Source organism: Meleagris gallopavo, chromosome 20, assembly GCF_000146605.3.
Source record: "Meleagris gallopavo isolate NT-WF06-2002-E0010 breed Aviagen turkey brand Nicholas breeding stock chromosome 20, Turkey_5.1, whole genome shotgun sequence".
NCBI classification, from domain to species: Eukaryota; Metazoa; Chordata; class Aves; order Galliformes; family Phasianidae; genus Meleagris; species Meleagris gallopavo.
In genome coordinates, this window is record NC_015030.2 from 2,125,922 (window position 1) to 2,141,642 (window position 15,721).

The 15,721-nt window shown below is 57.7% G+C and overlaps 1 protein-coding gene across 1 annotated transcript in view; it reads right to left on the reverse strand.

The window, feature by feature from the left end:
* ARHGAP44 (Rho GTPase activating protein 44) overlaps positions 1-15,715 on the reverse strand; it is a 20,316-nt gene extending 4,601 nt beyond the window's left edge. The window contains exons 1-19 of the mRNA XM_019621600.2: positions 15,628-15,715; positions 8,694-8,733; positions 8,122-8,226; positions 7,950-8,026; positions 7,725-7,836; positions 7,046-7,122; positions 6,212-6,329; positions 5,300-5,368; positions 5,113-5,194; positions 4,527-4,654; positions 4,303-4,414; positions 3,681-3,762; positions 3,210-3,290; positions 3,015-3,128; positions 2,670-2,761; positions 2,006-2,186; positions 1,540-1,557; positions 1,049-1,270; positions 6-215 (exon numbers count right to left, since the gene is read on the reverse strand). Of these exons, the coding sequence (XP_019477145.1) occupies positions 6-215; positions 1,049-1,270; positions 1,540-1,557; positions 2,006-2,186; positions 2,670-2,761; positions 3,015-3,128; positions 3,210-3,290; positions 3,681-3,762; positions 4,303-4,414; positions 4,527-4,654; positions 5,113-5,194; positions 5,300-5,368; positions 6,212-6,329; positions 7,046-7,122; positions 7,725-7,836; positions 7,950-8,026; positions 8,122-8,226; positions 8,694-8,733; positions 15,628-15,680 (1,973 nt within the window). The 5' untranslated portion in view covers positions 15,681-15,715. The remainder of the gene's footprint in view (positions 1-5; positions 216-1,048; positions 1,271-1,539; positions 1,558-2,005; positions 2,187-2,669; positions 2,762-3,014; positions 3,129-3,209; positions 3,291-3,680; positions 3,763-4,302; positions 4,415-4,526; positions 4,655-5,112; positions 5,195-5,299; positions 5,369-6,211; positions 6,330-7,045; positions 7,123-7,724; positions 7,837-7,949; positions 8,027-8,121; positions 8,227-8,693; positions 8,734-15,627) is intronic.
* Between the last annotated feature and the right edge of the window lie 6 nt (positions 15,716-15,721).

The following is a 15,721-nucleotide window of genomic DNA, read 5'->3' on the forward strand; positions in this document are numbered from 1 at the left end:
GAGGGTGGGGGGTGAGTGTCTGGGGGGAGCGGGAGGAAGAAGAGGAGGAGCGGGAGGGAGGAAGGCTCTGGCTGCAACCTGGCCAGAGGCGCAGTGCAGGTTGTGTCCAGGGCAGGGGACAGGAATGGGGACCAGGGGCCGGGGGCCCCCGCTTGTCCTCGGGGCAGGGGAGGCTGTAGCAGCAATCCGGCCAGGCGGGCGGCACACCACGCGTGCTGCAAAATGTCCAAAAAGATCACAGAATAGCAAAACGATAGAACAGCAAAATAAAAAGAGACGTGAGCAGAAGCATCAGCAGGAGGGGGAAGCGAGAGCAGCAGCAAGGCGACAGCACAAGGGGAGCAGGAAAGGCCCCAGCAGGGGTCCTGGGGCTGCTCAGATGGGAGGTCAACATCAAAACAGTGGGAGCTTGGGGGACAGCCATTTCCCCACAGCTGCAGAGCCCTTTGGGGTGGGAGCTCCATCGCTGGGATGGAGCCCTTGGCATGTCCCCCTGGTCTGCAGGTGCCACCAGCAGCCTGACAGAGGGATGGAGGAGGAGAGATGGGGTGAAGGATGGGTCACCATGTTACGGGGGATGATAGCAATGCAGAAGCAGATTGGCACAAAGGGCACCGAAGCGAGGCAGCAGTGGCACAGCGGCGGCAATCTGATGGGCACCTCCACTACAGGTAGAGGCTGTGGGGTACCCGGGGCTGCAGGTGGGTGCTTGGCCAGCACTCTGCCACGCCACACAGCAGCCCTGGGTGGCAGGAGAGGAAGGCTCCCCATTTTGGGGCAGGATGGTGCAACATAGGTGCTTTCTTCCATTTTGACCTACGTGGACCACAGAAGGACTCCGTGGACTCTGGGTAAAGAAAGAGCTCAGGGAACACTAGGCTCCTTTAGGATTTTGCTCTGATCGCTGCTAGCCCAGCAGCTTACAGCTCACCACTGTGAGTGCAAGAGCCCCATGGGGAAACCCAGCTCAGCTTCGTCCCAACGGGGACACCAGAGGGACACTACGGGGACAAGCGTGCCGCAGACACATAGGGACACAGGTCCATACCTTGCCCGCTCGGCTGCGGGCGGGAAGCCAAAGCTGGTGGCAGGAGATGAGGGGCTGGCTGACACATCAGGAACCTGCTCAGGGATGGGTGAGTGCGGCGTGGCCGGCAGCTCGGCGGGCGGTGCAGGTGGCTGCGTGGCCGGGGGGGTGGCAGGTGTCTTGCGTGCTCCTGAGGTGCCTCTACGTGCCACCCACGAGGTGTCCATCACCCTGACACCCATGCTGGGGACAGAGATGGAGCCTCAGCACCCGCACAGCAAGACAGGACCGCGCTAAGGCATCGCTGGTGTCCCTGCCCAATGCAGCTCCCATTGAGCCCCTGCAAATGTTTCCTCCACTGGGAAGCTGCTGGGAATAAACCCCCATGACAACAGGGTGGGATGGCTTTGCAGGACAGGCTGGTGTCAGCAGCCATATCACCCTTTGCCTTGGTACCAGGGCACCAGCATCCTCCCAGCACCTGCCCAGAACTGTTGCAGAGAACACCGTACCTTTGGATTTTCCTAAGGCTGCATGGACAGAAACAGATGGTTATTAGTGGTAAATAACCTAAAATCAGACAAGGGGTGCAAAGCTTGGAAAAGGAGCTGAGAAGATATGGGGCTTGGAGTGTGGGCTCTGGTAGGACATTGTAGGAGGAACATATGATGGAGATGGGGAAACCTCGGTGCAGGTTTCAGAACTGGGTCTAAAGCACAAGAAGGGCACAGGAGGTGACACAGGGGCCAGCCTGCTCCCACCCCCAGCAGGTTTGGGGCTGCGACAAGCCCATCCAAGCATCCTTAGATCTTATCCAAGTGCCTCCATATCTCATCTCAGCATCCCTGGGGGAAGACTGCATCCCCAGCACGGGCTGCAGGGTCCTCCCATTGGAACCACCCAACCTCCATCTTGCAAGCGACTCCAACCCTGGGGAGCAATGCCAGCTCCCCGTCCCCAGCCCCAAACAGGCCCTACCCATCCTTCTTGTAAAACTCCAGCATCATGTTATCCGTGGCCACGCTGAGCGGCCGCCGCGCCTGGTCGTGCTGCTTGCGGTCAGCATGGTCCATGTCTGGGGAGGGCATGGAGCTGTAGTTGGCATTGTGGTTCACGTGCATGGGGCTGCCATAATTGCCGGTGACATTGAATTCAATGTCTGCATGGAAAAGTGAGAGATGGACATCAGCCCACATGTCCCCAGCAAGGGTGCTGGGTGCAGCAAGGACGCAGGATGCAGGTGCTCCTGGCACTATGTAAACCACAAGGTTGTCCACAACGGAGCCATGGAGTAGCTGGTTGCATCCCACTGCTGGTGTAAGTCATGTTGGTCCTTTCACCCACCCTGGACACATGAAGCTCATCCAATGCTATCCCACCCTATTCCATCTCACTGCATCCCATCCACCCCATTCCATCTCATTCCATTCCATCCCATCCCATCCCATCCCATCCATCCCGTCCCGTCCCATCCCATCCCATCCCATCCCATCCCATCCCATCCCATCCCATCCCACCTCATCCCATCCATCCCATTCCATCTCATTCCATCCCATCCCATCCCATCCCACCTCATCCCATCCATCCCATCACATCCCATTCCATCCCACCCCATCATAAAGCAGCATGGGGCCCAGCCCACCTCCAGGGAAGAACCAGTCGGCGTGCTGGATGAGCGGCTCAATGATGCCCACAATCTGCAGGGAGACGGTCGTCATCATCTCCGTGATATTCCTGCAACACAGCGGGCAGTGGCTCGATGGCTTGCCATCCCACCATGCCCCAACCCCGCTCCCTGCTGGGATATGCAGCCCCCCATCCCTTGGCTCTACCACCCTCTGCTCTGCAACACCTCCTGGAGTGCAGGGGCTGCTCCCACATTGTGGGAACAAACCTTCTGGCCCCACACCCATGCCCCAGAGCTGTGGCTTTGCCCCCATTACCCCCTTGCACCCTTGTATCACGCAAGCCCATGACCATACGTTACCCTTCTGCCTGTGGCCACAGAAGGTTGGGACCCAGCACGATGGCCACGTTGCTCGGCGTCATTTTGTTCATGTCCTGGTACTCAGTTAACTTGGCCAGGAATTTGATCAGGTACCTGGAGGGGTGAGTGCAGGCATGGTGAGGTGGGACGTGCCCTCTGCAGCCCCAGCACAGCCCCTCACTGCCCCACGCTCACCTGATGTTGTTGTAGTTGGCCTTGGGCAGCTTCTCACAGGCATTCCATAGGGCCTGCAGCCTCTTCTCCTGCTCTGGGATGCTATGGGAGGGGAAGAGCTGTGTGACCCCAAGTCCCCGAAACACCAACCCACAATGCTTCACATCAGGGCACTCATTCTTTTACCCAGCCATGTATAGATGAGCATCTACATATACATCTACACCAAGGCCACCCTTGCTGCTTAGGCATGGCATGCCCAAAGAACATCACTAAGAGCCCCTGGACACAAACCCATTGGCCAATGGGTCAGAAATAACTCAAGGAAAGTGCCCAGATGGGTGCACAGGAGTGCCAGCAGCCTCCGCATGTGGGCTACAAGCCCTTGTGCTCAGCACCCTTGCCCCAGGGGGAACTGCCATGGGTCAAAAATCTGCTCGTTAGGACCCTTCTGAAATTCAGTCCCAAGATCACTTCCCGTTCTGGACTCACTTGGAGGCCTGGATCCACTCCTCGTACAGCTCGAATGTCATCAGTGGCTCTGGCAGCTCACGCAGGTAGGACTTGAGTGCTCCTGCAGCACATTAGGTTTCATGGAGGCTCCTTGAAACCCAGCACCCACTGAATTTTCACCCCGCCCCTCCCCTCGTAGCTTCCCCCTCTCACTTGTACCTCCCCCAGCCCCTCTGTCTCCTTTTTGCCAGGCACTGCCCCGTGCTGTGGGTACCCCATGCCCTCCAGCTCAGCACAGCCCCCTCGGTGCCAGAGCCCACATTTTGCAGCACAGCAGGGAAGGGAAAAACTCGTTTGCATTTAAACCAAACTAATGCTTAACACGGTGCAGCAGGCTGGGCTGTGCATGGAGGGAGCATCCTGCACCACCACAGCAGAAGCAGAGATAAGACTGCAAACTCCATTAGGATGCATGTGCATCCCTGATGCATGTCCATCCTGCAGAGCATCTCCTGCTCAGCACAGCCACGTGGGAAGGGAAACCTGGGGTCACTTGAGGCGCATGCACCCAGTGAGATTTGGGCTTGAAAGCAGCCCCTGGGTGCAGAGCAGCACCCTTTGGGGACCAAGGCACCCCCCAGCCAGCAGCCCCAATCCCCACCTGCAATGGCATGCGGGTCAGCCGAGTACTCCTGCACGTCCACCACGCAGCAGTCCAGGGCAGCCTTCAGCTTCTTCAGCTTGGAGGCAGAGGGAGCCACACGGAACAGGCCCTTGGCACAGCACACGGGACAGCGTCGGCGCCAGGGGAAAACCCCCGGATCCCCCCTGGCCACTCATCCCCGTGGCATGGGCTGCAGCCGGGCCGTCCCCACGGGCACCCACCTCCTCCTGCATGCCGCACTCCAGCAGCATGGTGACACAGGCCTCCACTGGGAAGGCGATCTCTCTCCCGCTGACAGCCAGGTGCTCCTCCAGCGGCTTCCCAAAGGACGGCTTCTCCATCCACGCTTCTGTGAGGGCACAGGACTGACAGGATTGCACCCTGCGTCTTCCTCACCCTGCCCCGGGCTTCAGCTCAGCGGTTCAGCAGGTATTGAGGTGTTGTTGCAACACCACAACCCAGAGTTTCCAGCCCAGCCAACTCAAAAGTGCTGATTTCACCCAAAAGGTGAAATCCACGCAAAATGTGATCACGTTTCCTGATCCTAATGCATAGGATCAAGAGGGAAAAACACAAAGGTCACTCCCTGCCCAGTCCTGGGTGGCTGCAGGGGGGATGGTGAGGTGACCCCATGGGATGGGGACATTCCCCAAGCTCAGGGACAAGGGGGATCACGGCTGCATCATGCCGCACTGCGGGGTGATGCCTCAGCCTCCTTGCAGAGCCACCCTGCAAGGCGAGGTGATGGGCTCTGCAGCCCCAGCTCACACCTCGCCACCACCTGCCTTGAGCCCTGCATGCACTCACCCTGCTGGGCCTTGATCTGTGGCAGCACACTCTGCAAAAGTGCCAGTGACTTCCTGTGGTACTCAGCTTGCACCTCGATCAGCTGCGGAGAAATTGCACAGACTGCACCCAATGTCACTGCCACGGCAAGGGCATGGGGTAGAGCAGCTGCATGCACAGCGGGATGGGGAACCAGCACAGTGCTCACCGTTTGGAAGTAGTTTGCATAGTCTATTTCTTTGGCCACGAAACTGTACATGTCAGCCGAGAGCTGGTCCTGTGGGAGCACGGAGGCAGGAGCTCACACCAAGCACCATGATGGCCATCACTGCCCGTGGGCGACAACCTGAGCACTGACCCCAGGCTCCCTCCCTGCATCCGCAGCGCAGAGGTGTGCCCAGATGCCACACAACCAGCAGCATCACTCGGCTCTGCCTTCTGCTGCACTTCATCCTCCCATACTTTGGTGTTTGCAAAGACCCTTGCCCTCGTGCCTTCCCAGTACACTCTGCAGCTCCTTCATAGAACCACAGAACATCCCGAGTTGGAAGGGACCCACAGGGATCAAGCCCAGCTCCTGGCTCCACGCAGGAACACAGCCAGCATGGGGATGGAGCACATTTCTGAGGCCACTCCAGTACTGACTGTGTCCCTGCTAGGGGCAATCTGTCCCCACAGGACTCAGTGTAAGCAGTGAGGAGCTCCCTGACCCCCGGGGATGGGATGCTCTCAGGCTCCTGAGGGCCATGGGATGCAGGTGACAGAGGAACCACAGCTGGCAAGCATCACCCAGATCTGGGATGGCACCTATATTTGAGGGTGGCACATGCTGTGCACAAACACCCTACAATGTTCAGTGAGTGCAGGAAGAGGGTCAGGGCTGTGACAGGGCTGCTCTGGATAGGGGACCAGCAAGGGGAGGGGTTTCTGGTGGTCAATGGATTCGGCAGAGGCAGTGGGGTGATTCAGTGCAGGCTTCCCAATGGGCTGCAAGGGGATGCTGCAGCCCTGGCTGCATGTGGAGCAGGTTTCCCCAAACCACAGTACCCCAACACTGCACCCTTACCCCCCACACATCCGTCACAACCCGGACCCAATCCCAAGCCCTGGCCAGCAGTACCCTGCAAATCTCCACTCTGTTTGCTGCCTCCTCCATCTCCTCCCTGAGAGCATCGGCTTTGGCACCCGATGGCTGCAGGTTGCTCGACAGCCCCGAGGACTTTGCAGACTGCTGCCACCTGTAGACACAGGGCCGTGTCAGTGGGACACAGGAGACACACAGAGCTTGAGGGCAGCCTCGGGACCCTCTGCCAGATCACAGTGGTCCCCAGGGCTGAGCACCATGGTGAGTGTCTCAACCTGTGCTGAATGCATGAGCTAATCCCAGCCACAAACATCTCCAGCTCCAATTCAGCAATCATTTCCAGAAGGAGCCTCAGGCAGGTGGGATGAGAAAGGGAAGTAATGGGGCAGCAATGGGGCATTGATGCCCCAGCCCTGCAGACACCCCTGCACTTGTCTCCTTGTGCAGGAATGGGCAAACTCAGCCGTTTTCCAAGTGTTTGCAAACTGCCTCAGGAACAACCCCATCTGCAGCCTCCAGACCCCACCAGAGCATCACCCGGAACATGGGGTGACACCAGAGGACATCCTACAGCCCCAGCAGAGCTCTGCCACCCCAGCACTGCTCTACAGCAGTAGGAGCAACTGACTCTTTGCCTCCATGCAACAATTCAGCCAGACAGAGAGAAGAGTTAAAAATAAAGACTTGGGCCAGAAAAAACATCTCTGCAGCATGCATGGAAGGAGAAGAGCAGAAATATTGGCTCATTGCAGAGCTTGACTTCAAGGCTGTGATCTCCCAAGGCTGCTGGCCCTTGGCCAGGGCAGCACTGGAGAAGCCCCACACAAGGAGTGATGCTGGCCCTGCAGGCAGCTCAGCCACGGTTCCCACCTCGTCCTCGAGGAGTCCATGTCCAGCACTAGCTTCGCTAAGTGCTTCCTCTGCTTCTGGATATTTGGGATTTCCACCTGCAGCAACACAGGGGTGGGGGAGGAGAAAAAAATCCATTGAATCACTGCAGCATTAGGAAGGCAGTGCAACCAACCCCTCCTCTGTGATGTACAAATCCCTTCGATCCCAACACACGTGCAAAAATCCCATCCCTAAAAGAAGCATTTGACTTTGGTCAGTGGGGCCTCCTGTGCCAGGAAGGCCGGCTGAAGGCAGAAAAAGGCTGCCAGCATGTGCCAGCACAGCAGCAAGTCTTGTCATGCACCGACAGTGTGCGCCAAGGGCTTTGCAACGCCTGAAAGCCCCAGAGCTCAGCCTGGCCCTGCTCGCCTCTCCTGGTGTCAGTTCCATAAAGTTGAGGAAGACGAAACCAGAATGGAGCCCATGGTGTTTCGCAAGACATAAAAGAGGAGGGGGAAAAAAGAGCATTTGGCAAAATTAAAAAGAAAAAAACCCCAGAGAGTTGGCATCAGGAGGAAAAAAAATCTCCAAACAGCAACCTTGCTTGGAAACGTGTTTCAGCAATACAAGCACACACGCCTCCGCCTTCAGGAAAGCAGAAAAGAGCAGCAGGAGGAGGACAGGAGAGCCCACAGCGGGGACAGCCAGCCATGCCCACCTCAGCCAGCACGAAGAGCGGCTCGATGACATCCCTCTCCACCTGCAGCTCGAACTGGATGAGCTCCTGCGCCAGCTTGTCCTCCGCCTCCCCGCACAGCCGCAGCATCTTCCTGCAAGGCACGCACGGCTGGGGCAGGGCGGGCGGCCATCCCGGCCTCGGGCGGTGGGACGTGGGATGGGGACAGCGATGCCACGGGGACACGGCGACACCAGCACCTCTTACCCCAGCAGGGAGTCATCGCCCAGCACGGCCGAGCCCTCCGTCAGGCACTGCGCCAGCGTCGTCAGCGGCAGCTTCTTCTGCAAAGGGAGCGCGGTGCCGTCAGACCCTGCGCAGCGCAGGGACCCCACGCGTGGCCGTGGCACAGACGTGTGCACCCATCTGCGGAGCTCACCGAGCGCTTGTCGGCATCCACGCCCTGCTGGCCTTGCAGACACGCCGTCAGCTTCTTGTGGGTGCTGTGGGACACCTGCTTCACCAGCTCCAGCCGCTTCTCCACCTGCGGGCACAGAGGTGGCCGTCACCTCCCTGTCCCATCCTGTGGGGCTCTTCTAACCAAAGGGAGTTTGGCTGAGAGCTTCTCTCCCCAGGAGGGCTTTGCTTGATCCAAACTGGTGGACCTCCCCACACCCGGGGCTGAGAGCTGCCCGGTTTGCCACGGCCTTGGCTGAGCTGGGAAGTTGATCCCAAAGCTCAGTGAGATGAGTCACTGAGCGTCAGCAAACGATCTGCCCAAAAACAAAGCCGGGAGCATCGGAGGGGAAGAGGAAGGGGAAACGAGCGGTGAAGCAGAATGCACAACATCTGGAGGATCATCTGGGAGAACAACCAACCCACACAGTGCCACTGTCCCCCAGCATCTCCCTCCCCAGGTGTGACTCCCCCCCAAGGACAGCCACGGCCAAGAACAGCACCAAAGCCAATACAACCACATCCCACACGCAGAGCCAGGCAGCAGCACTTCACCTGCAGGAGATCTTCGCTCAGCACCTCTGTCTTCTCAGCCCTGCAGGAAAAGGTTGAAAATTAGAGTTTGGTGATGGGAGAGCGTGAGGCCCTGAGGGGAAAGGACCGTCCTCCTCTGCTCCTGGTGGGGCAGTGTGCCCAGCCCCGGTGCTGTGCTGAGCTCCCCTGCGGATGGGGCTATTTTTGCTGCAGAGAGGCAGATGTGCACAACTTACCTGCAGACCCAGCAGCCCCTGCATGCACTGATGCTGCACTGCTGGGTGATGGGGGAACGGTTACACCATGGCACGGTGTAATGCGTGTTCATAACCTGATGGGCTTTTTACAGCTTTGGTAAATCATTACTTCTTTAAAAACCTGTCTGTGCCACGATGCGCTTGGACAGAGCGTGGGACTGAGCTAAAATGCAAAGGTCAGTTATGCTCTCCATGTTCAGCACTGGTTAACATGAGGCTGCAGCACAGCCACATCCTCTGACCTCCTTCCAAACAGCACCCAAACTGCCCCAATTCTCCTTGTCTTCCAGTATCCCAGACTGTTTTCTCAGCAGTGAGAGACCGAGCTGCAGAGGTGAAGCACTGAAAAGGTGGAAATAGAGAGCAAGAAAGAGGAAATGAAGAATGTGAAAGTGGAAGTGAATCATAGAATGATAGAATGATAGGATCATAGAATGGCCTAGGTTTAAAAGGAGCACAGTGCTCATCCAGTTCCAACCCTCTGCTACGTGCAGGGTTGCCAACCAGCAGCCCAGGCTGCCCAGAGCCACATCCAGCCTGGCCTTCAATGCCTCCAGGGATGGGGCATCCACAGCCTCCTTGGGCAACCTGTTCCAGTGCAGTGAAGAATAATGGAAAAAAAAGCTGAAAGGCTGTGGCAGCAGCACAGCTCCCAGCAGAGCAGGGATGTCTGTGAGGTCGTCGGCGAGCACGCTGAGCTCAAAGCCTTTCTGGAAATGTGAATTAACGGTGCTAAATCTGGCTTGCATACGAAACTTGTCATAGTGTCCAATTTAAGGCAGTTTATTTGAAAGAGGCACAGAGAGCCCATCTGGTTCCATTAAAAAATTGGATTTAGATGCATGCATTGCGATCTCCTGTATTTGGAAAGCAATGGATCAGCTCTTCACCTGCTGGGGGTATGGCCCCAGGGGTTCAGATGCTCCTCTGGGACACTCCCAAACCCTTTCATGGAGCTGTCACTCAGCCTTCCAGAGTGAAATCCCACCGGTCATCCATGCCTTGCATTATTTAAGCACCTTCAAAGCACTGTGCTAACACCTGTGCCCACCTGTGTACAGATGGAGACGGATGAAGGCAGCCGTGTAGAAAAGCAAAGATTTTTATGTCCAGCCATAAGGGTAGGTGAGAAATGAGCCACTGGGGAAGGTGGTTGCTTTGGATCCCTTGCATTTGAAAACAAAACAAAAGCGAGAGCCGCTCAGATTTTACTCATCTCCTGCAGATCACATTCAATTCTTTTGGGCAGGGTTGGAAATTGTGCAAAATTATCCTGAACGTGAGAGAAAGCAGCAAAAACCCAAAGGCAACAGAGGGCAAACCCATGCACAGCACCCACAGCTCCCCATCGCAGGCACCAGGAGCAGAACACGTTCAGCATCGTGTATCTGCTGTACAGAAGCAGACAGAGCAGACATGGTGCTCTATTCGACTTCCACGGAGAGGAAGGAGAGAGCAGGGAGACACGAGAGCATCGTGCACATTCACCCATTCACAGCTCTGGGAGCAAAGCATGGCTGCCCCATCCCCACTTCAGCCCCAGGGTGCGCTGAGCAATCTGCTCCTCACTCACGTCCATGCAAACAGCCATCACCATTCAGAAAATGCTCCAAAAAAAGCAACACTTTTTATGTGTTTTCTCCTTTTCTGGACAGCCAAACGGTGGGTTTGCACGCCTGGGGCTGTCCAGCTCCAGCAGATCTCTCCCAGCCGTCACAAAACACCACGTGCTAGGCTGTAATGCATGTGCAGGAAGCAGAAAACAACATTGCACACGGGCTAACAAAATCTGGCCTTGTTCTGCTTTCAAGCACTTGGAACACAAGAAAACCTCCATGCCCAAAACACCCAGCCCAGCACCCACACCCTGCCTGACCGCAGGGCTCTGCGTGGGGTGGGAACCCACCAGCAAACAGCCCGGCTTTGCAGAAGGGGGAGAAAAGAAGGCTGAGAGTCCTTTTCCTGCTCCTCTGTCTGAAGGTTCCCGTTTCTGTTTCAGAACACTGAGAAAAACCCAGAATCGATTCATCTCATCCCTGTTTGCTCCCACCGGCAGCGCTCCAGAATCTGGAGATGACATCCAGGGGTGTGAGAACCCAGCAGCATCTCCAAACCACATCAGCCTGGAACAAGCCGTTCCAGATTGCTTTTTCACACGTAAAGACTATAAGGAAAAAAAATCACATCGTCTTACTCCACTGACATCAGATTGTATTGCAGCTCTGAGCCAGAAAAATCCCATTCTACCCGTGACGTTTCCAGCACCTCAGCCTATAATAAACACAGCTTTAGAAGGGCTGCTGTGCCTGCTCCCTGCTGCCTGGTGGCTTTACTGTCCCCCACGGGCGCCTCCAATAACGCTGCCCTACAAAAACTCGCTCACATCCAAAGGAACCCACTGGGAAAGCAGTCTGGCAGCAGCACTGCTTCTTGCAGCCGAACCCCGTGCCCCAGGAATGCCCCCGGCCCCCCAGTGCCCAGACTATGCACCGTGCTGGGCAGGGGGGATTAGCAGCTCTGTGCACTCTCCCATCTTTCCGCCAGGCACACAGCACGCTCCTCCCCTTCCCCTCCACACTCCCACCCCAGAGCTGTTTTTCTCAGCACAAATCCAGGCAATTCTCGGCCTCGGTCACCATACAGACTCTTGGGTCCCTGCGAGCATCTGGGAGAAAGGGGACAATGAGTAGATGGTGTTGGAAGGAAACGAGCGGGGGATGCGGCCACAATTTGCTTGGCGTTGGTTTCTGTGAAAACTAATTGTTGCCACTGGAAATCAACACCTATCGAGCAAATTAATTTGATTTAGTGATAAACATGACATAATCTTCCAACACAAAATTGCGTGCTGACCCAGGAGCTGCAGCGAGCCGTCTGATTCCCCTCAGCATCTCGTCCCAGCACCGGGAAGCAGAATCCAGGCTTCCACATCATGACATGCTCCCAAACTGGGGTGAGAGGGCTTCCTTGATGGCTTCCTGCCGCTGTGGCACTAGGAGGGGTGGAGGAGTGCTCCAGATCCTGCCACGATGCCCCCATGTATGGGCATCACTATACAGCTATGCTTCACCACAGAGTGAGCCTTGGGGATGCACAAACCAACCAACACAAGAAGCACAGCCTCGTATTTTGGCCATTTCAAATCCCATTCAGCATTTTGCTGCAATATTCTCCCCAAATGGGAAAACCATCCCCCAGAGTCAATGCAGCTGGGATATGGTCTGTCAGCCGCGGGGGCTGCGTTGCATCCCACAGACAGCCTGGAGTGCCAAGGACGGGTTCCCAAGGACAGGAAGGAGGGCAGGGTTGAGCAGCTCCCTGCCCCACACCTGCCTCCAGCAGCTCCACCTGCACCCCTGGGTGCTGGCACCCCTGGGTGAGGTTTTGCCACGCACGGTTCAGCATGCAGCTCGGTTAACCGAGGGCACTGCTTGACTCTGCTGATGGGGAATGAGTCAGAAGGAGGCTTTAATTAAGGCACAGCCCTGCGTGCAGAGCTGCCGCCAGAACCACGCAGAACCAGGGCCAGACCCTGCGTGCATCTCCTGCCCCACCCCAGCACACGAATTTGGCAAATCCCTGCAGGTTCGGGGAGCCGGGAGGAGTGACGGTGATTTATGTGCAATTTGGGGACAAAACATTCAGACTGCTCCATTAATATTTCATTGCTCCATTCGCCAGCGCTGTCGGCTGAGGAGGATAAAAATACCCGGCCGGCTGCCTGCGTCCACTGCCACCACATCTCTGCTCCCCGAGCCCAGTGAGCCCAGGGTCTGCCTGGGATGGGCAGTGGGATGAGGGGCTGCAGGCTGACAGCAAGCTGTCACCCCTCAACACACAGCACGCCGTGCCCTGCTGCAAACCCCATCGGAAAATCCCTGGCGATGCAGCTCGTCCTCACTCCCTCCATCCTTGCTTCTTGCAAGGCTGCATGCAGAAAAAAGCCTCTCTATTTAAAGCCTGTAGCTTGAAGCGTAGGCATCCCGATGCTTGAGGAAAAGGCTCTGCCCAGGAACAGAGCTTGCTGCCCCCCAAAGCCATTCCAAAACAACCCCAAGAAGGACACGTCCCCCTGCTTCCCTCCCCCCACGACTGCATTCCCAGCTGCCTGCTGTGCCTTCAGGCACCCAGGAGTGTCACTTTGCATGAGGCTGCTGCTGCCCGTTCCCTTCCTGACAGAGAGAAATCGGCACTCAGACAGTTCTGGAAACCTGGCGGGTGCTGTGTGTGCAGGAGCAGCATCACAGCCACTCCCCATGGCCTTGGCAGCCCCACATATGGAATGGGGAAGCACAGGAATAAAGCAGGAACACTCAGCGAGCATCACAGCCACTCACTGATCTCTATTCCCTCTTTTCACCCCACGGAGATATATATTACATCCCCTACAGACCAGCCACATCCAGGCTGGGTGATGCTCCAGGCTGTGCACCGAGTGTGTCCCAGGGATGAGCACCTCTGCTTCTCCACCTCCTTTAAGCAAAGCCAGGATTCTCACAGCCCTGTGTGATTGTTTTTATAAGAGGGCTGGGAAAAGGGCTATGAGGGGCAGCAGGGACAGAGCCAGCCTTGAGACCAGGAAGGTGCAGTGGGGCAGGAGGGGAGGCAGCAGAGAACAGGAGGGGATGGTGGAGTGGGACAGTGCTGTGCCAAGTGGCCATTTCCTTCCTCACTTCTACCCTCTCTCCTTGCCCTTCCCCTTTTTCTATCGTGGTAAACAAAAGGAGTAAACGGCACAGCGCAGCCTTTGGCCCCCATCCAAAGCTCGAGGTGCCGAGGAAAGGGCAGCTGCGTGGGGAAGGCGCAGTGCTGCTCCTCTGGGTGCTGCTGCTTCCTGGAATGGGGACCAAAGGGGTTTCCCCGAGTCACGGCACTGTTCAAAACATGATTTTAATACAGGTGCATGGCTCAGGTGCTGAGTAGGTAAAGTAACAATGGGGACAAGTGTGGGAGTGGCAGGATGGATCAGACCATTAGCTGCAAGCCTAGCACAAGTCATGGCAGTGATGTCCTTAAAGAGGGGCACAGCACCCAGCTGCCTCCCAGGTACACCCCATGGCAGGAGCACGGGGCTGGGGATGGCAGCTCTTGTCCCCTGTCCCCAGCCCCAGTCCACACTCACTTGGGGAGAAGACACCTACATCCACAGGGCTTGCTGGGAGGAGTGGGATCAGCACTCCTCCCATCTTCATGGCACAGAGCAAACTGCCCTCAGCATCCCCAGTGCCCCTTACAGCAACTTGAGAGACGGCGTCCATCTGCAGCACGGACCCTCCAGCACCCATCCAGGACACGGCCCCATCCCCAGGGTGGCAGCACCGCAGGGATGTCAGCCCCGCACCCACAGACCCAGCCGGTCACAAGGCAGTGCTGCAGCAGAGCACGGCAAAGGATTACTTATTTATTTGCCTGCTGAGAAGCCTGTGCATGAGCGGGAGTGTTGCAAACATGGGCGACAGGCTGGCTGCTTCGTGTGAGCCCTACGGAGCAGAGCTTCCCCCTGGCCGGTCTCCAGCCTGGAAAGCAGAGCACAAACCGCCCTGCAACGCTCCGAGCTGCGAATTCATGCTCCTGCCTGCGTCACCTGCCACGAGCATCTCCCAAACGGCCGTTACCCGGAGCGCTGTGCCCGCCCCCAGCCCAGCAGCGAGGCAGGAGGGCTCTGGTGCTGGCGGTGACCCCATTTTGAAGGCTGATGCGTGGGGCACACAAGGTGCTGGCAGCAGCTGTGTCCCTCCAGCCCAGTCCCTGCTCCTCTTGAAGGAACCGAGCCCGGCGCAGCCCCCTCCATCCATTCCCGTGCTCCTGCTGCACGGTGCCGGTGGGGAACTGCAGCCATCTGCGGCCGTGCTGTGGGGATGTGTGACTGCACAGCGCTGTAGGATGAGGCACAGAGCTGCTGCCACTCGTCCCTATCACTCATCTCGGGAAGGAGGAGAATGGAGGGATGATGGATGCAGGGATGGATGGAGGGATGGAGGAGTGGATGCAGGGAGGGATGCAGGGATAGAAGGAAGGATGCACGGAGAGATGGAGGGATATATGCACAGCCACGGGAACACGGTGGCAGCCCCACAGAGGACACAAGGAGCAGCTCCCAGTAATGGGGTGCCCACACACAGCCCTGCCCCAATGCCGGTGCCACCCGCCCTGGTGCCGTGTTGGAGTCGCAAAAGAAAAAAAAAATAAATCCTTCCACCACCACCACCCCCCTCGCACCGCTGCAAAATCTCAGGAATTACACAACAACTGCCTGCAAAGCCGCGGGTCTGGCCGTCGGCCCGGAGAGCATCACAGCACCCACACACCCCCACAGGCACCCCAACGTGTGCCATCCCGCACCACGCCGGCCCCAAAGCCCCGCGCTTCAGCCGGAGGGAGCCCTCGAGGGATGGGTGCGGCACCATGCAGGGATGCTGGGGGGAACACCGGAGGGTGATGGAGGGCTGGGGTTGGGGTAGGGGAGCAGCGGGGCGCGATGTGCTCCGGAGCTGGGATGCGGGGGGTTGCGGGCAGGGTGCAAGTAAGGCGCAGGCAGGGTGCGGGGTGCAAGTATGGAGAAAGGGCTGCAGGTGGAGGTGCAGGTGGAGGTGCAGGTGGAGGTGCAGGTAGAGGTGCAGGTGGAGGTGCAGGTGGAGGTGCAGGTAGAGGTGCAGGTGGAGGTGCAGGCGGGGCGCACGGCCCGTCCCCGTCCCTACCTGCCCACGGTCTGGTTGGCGAGCTGGCGCATGCGATTGAATTGCTTCTTCATGGTGGCGGCGGCGCGGGCGCCCCTTACGCGGCCGCGGGCGG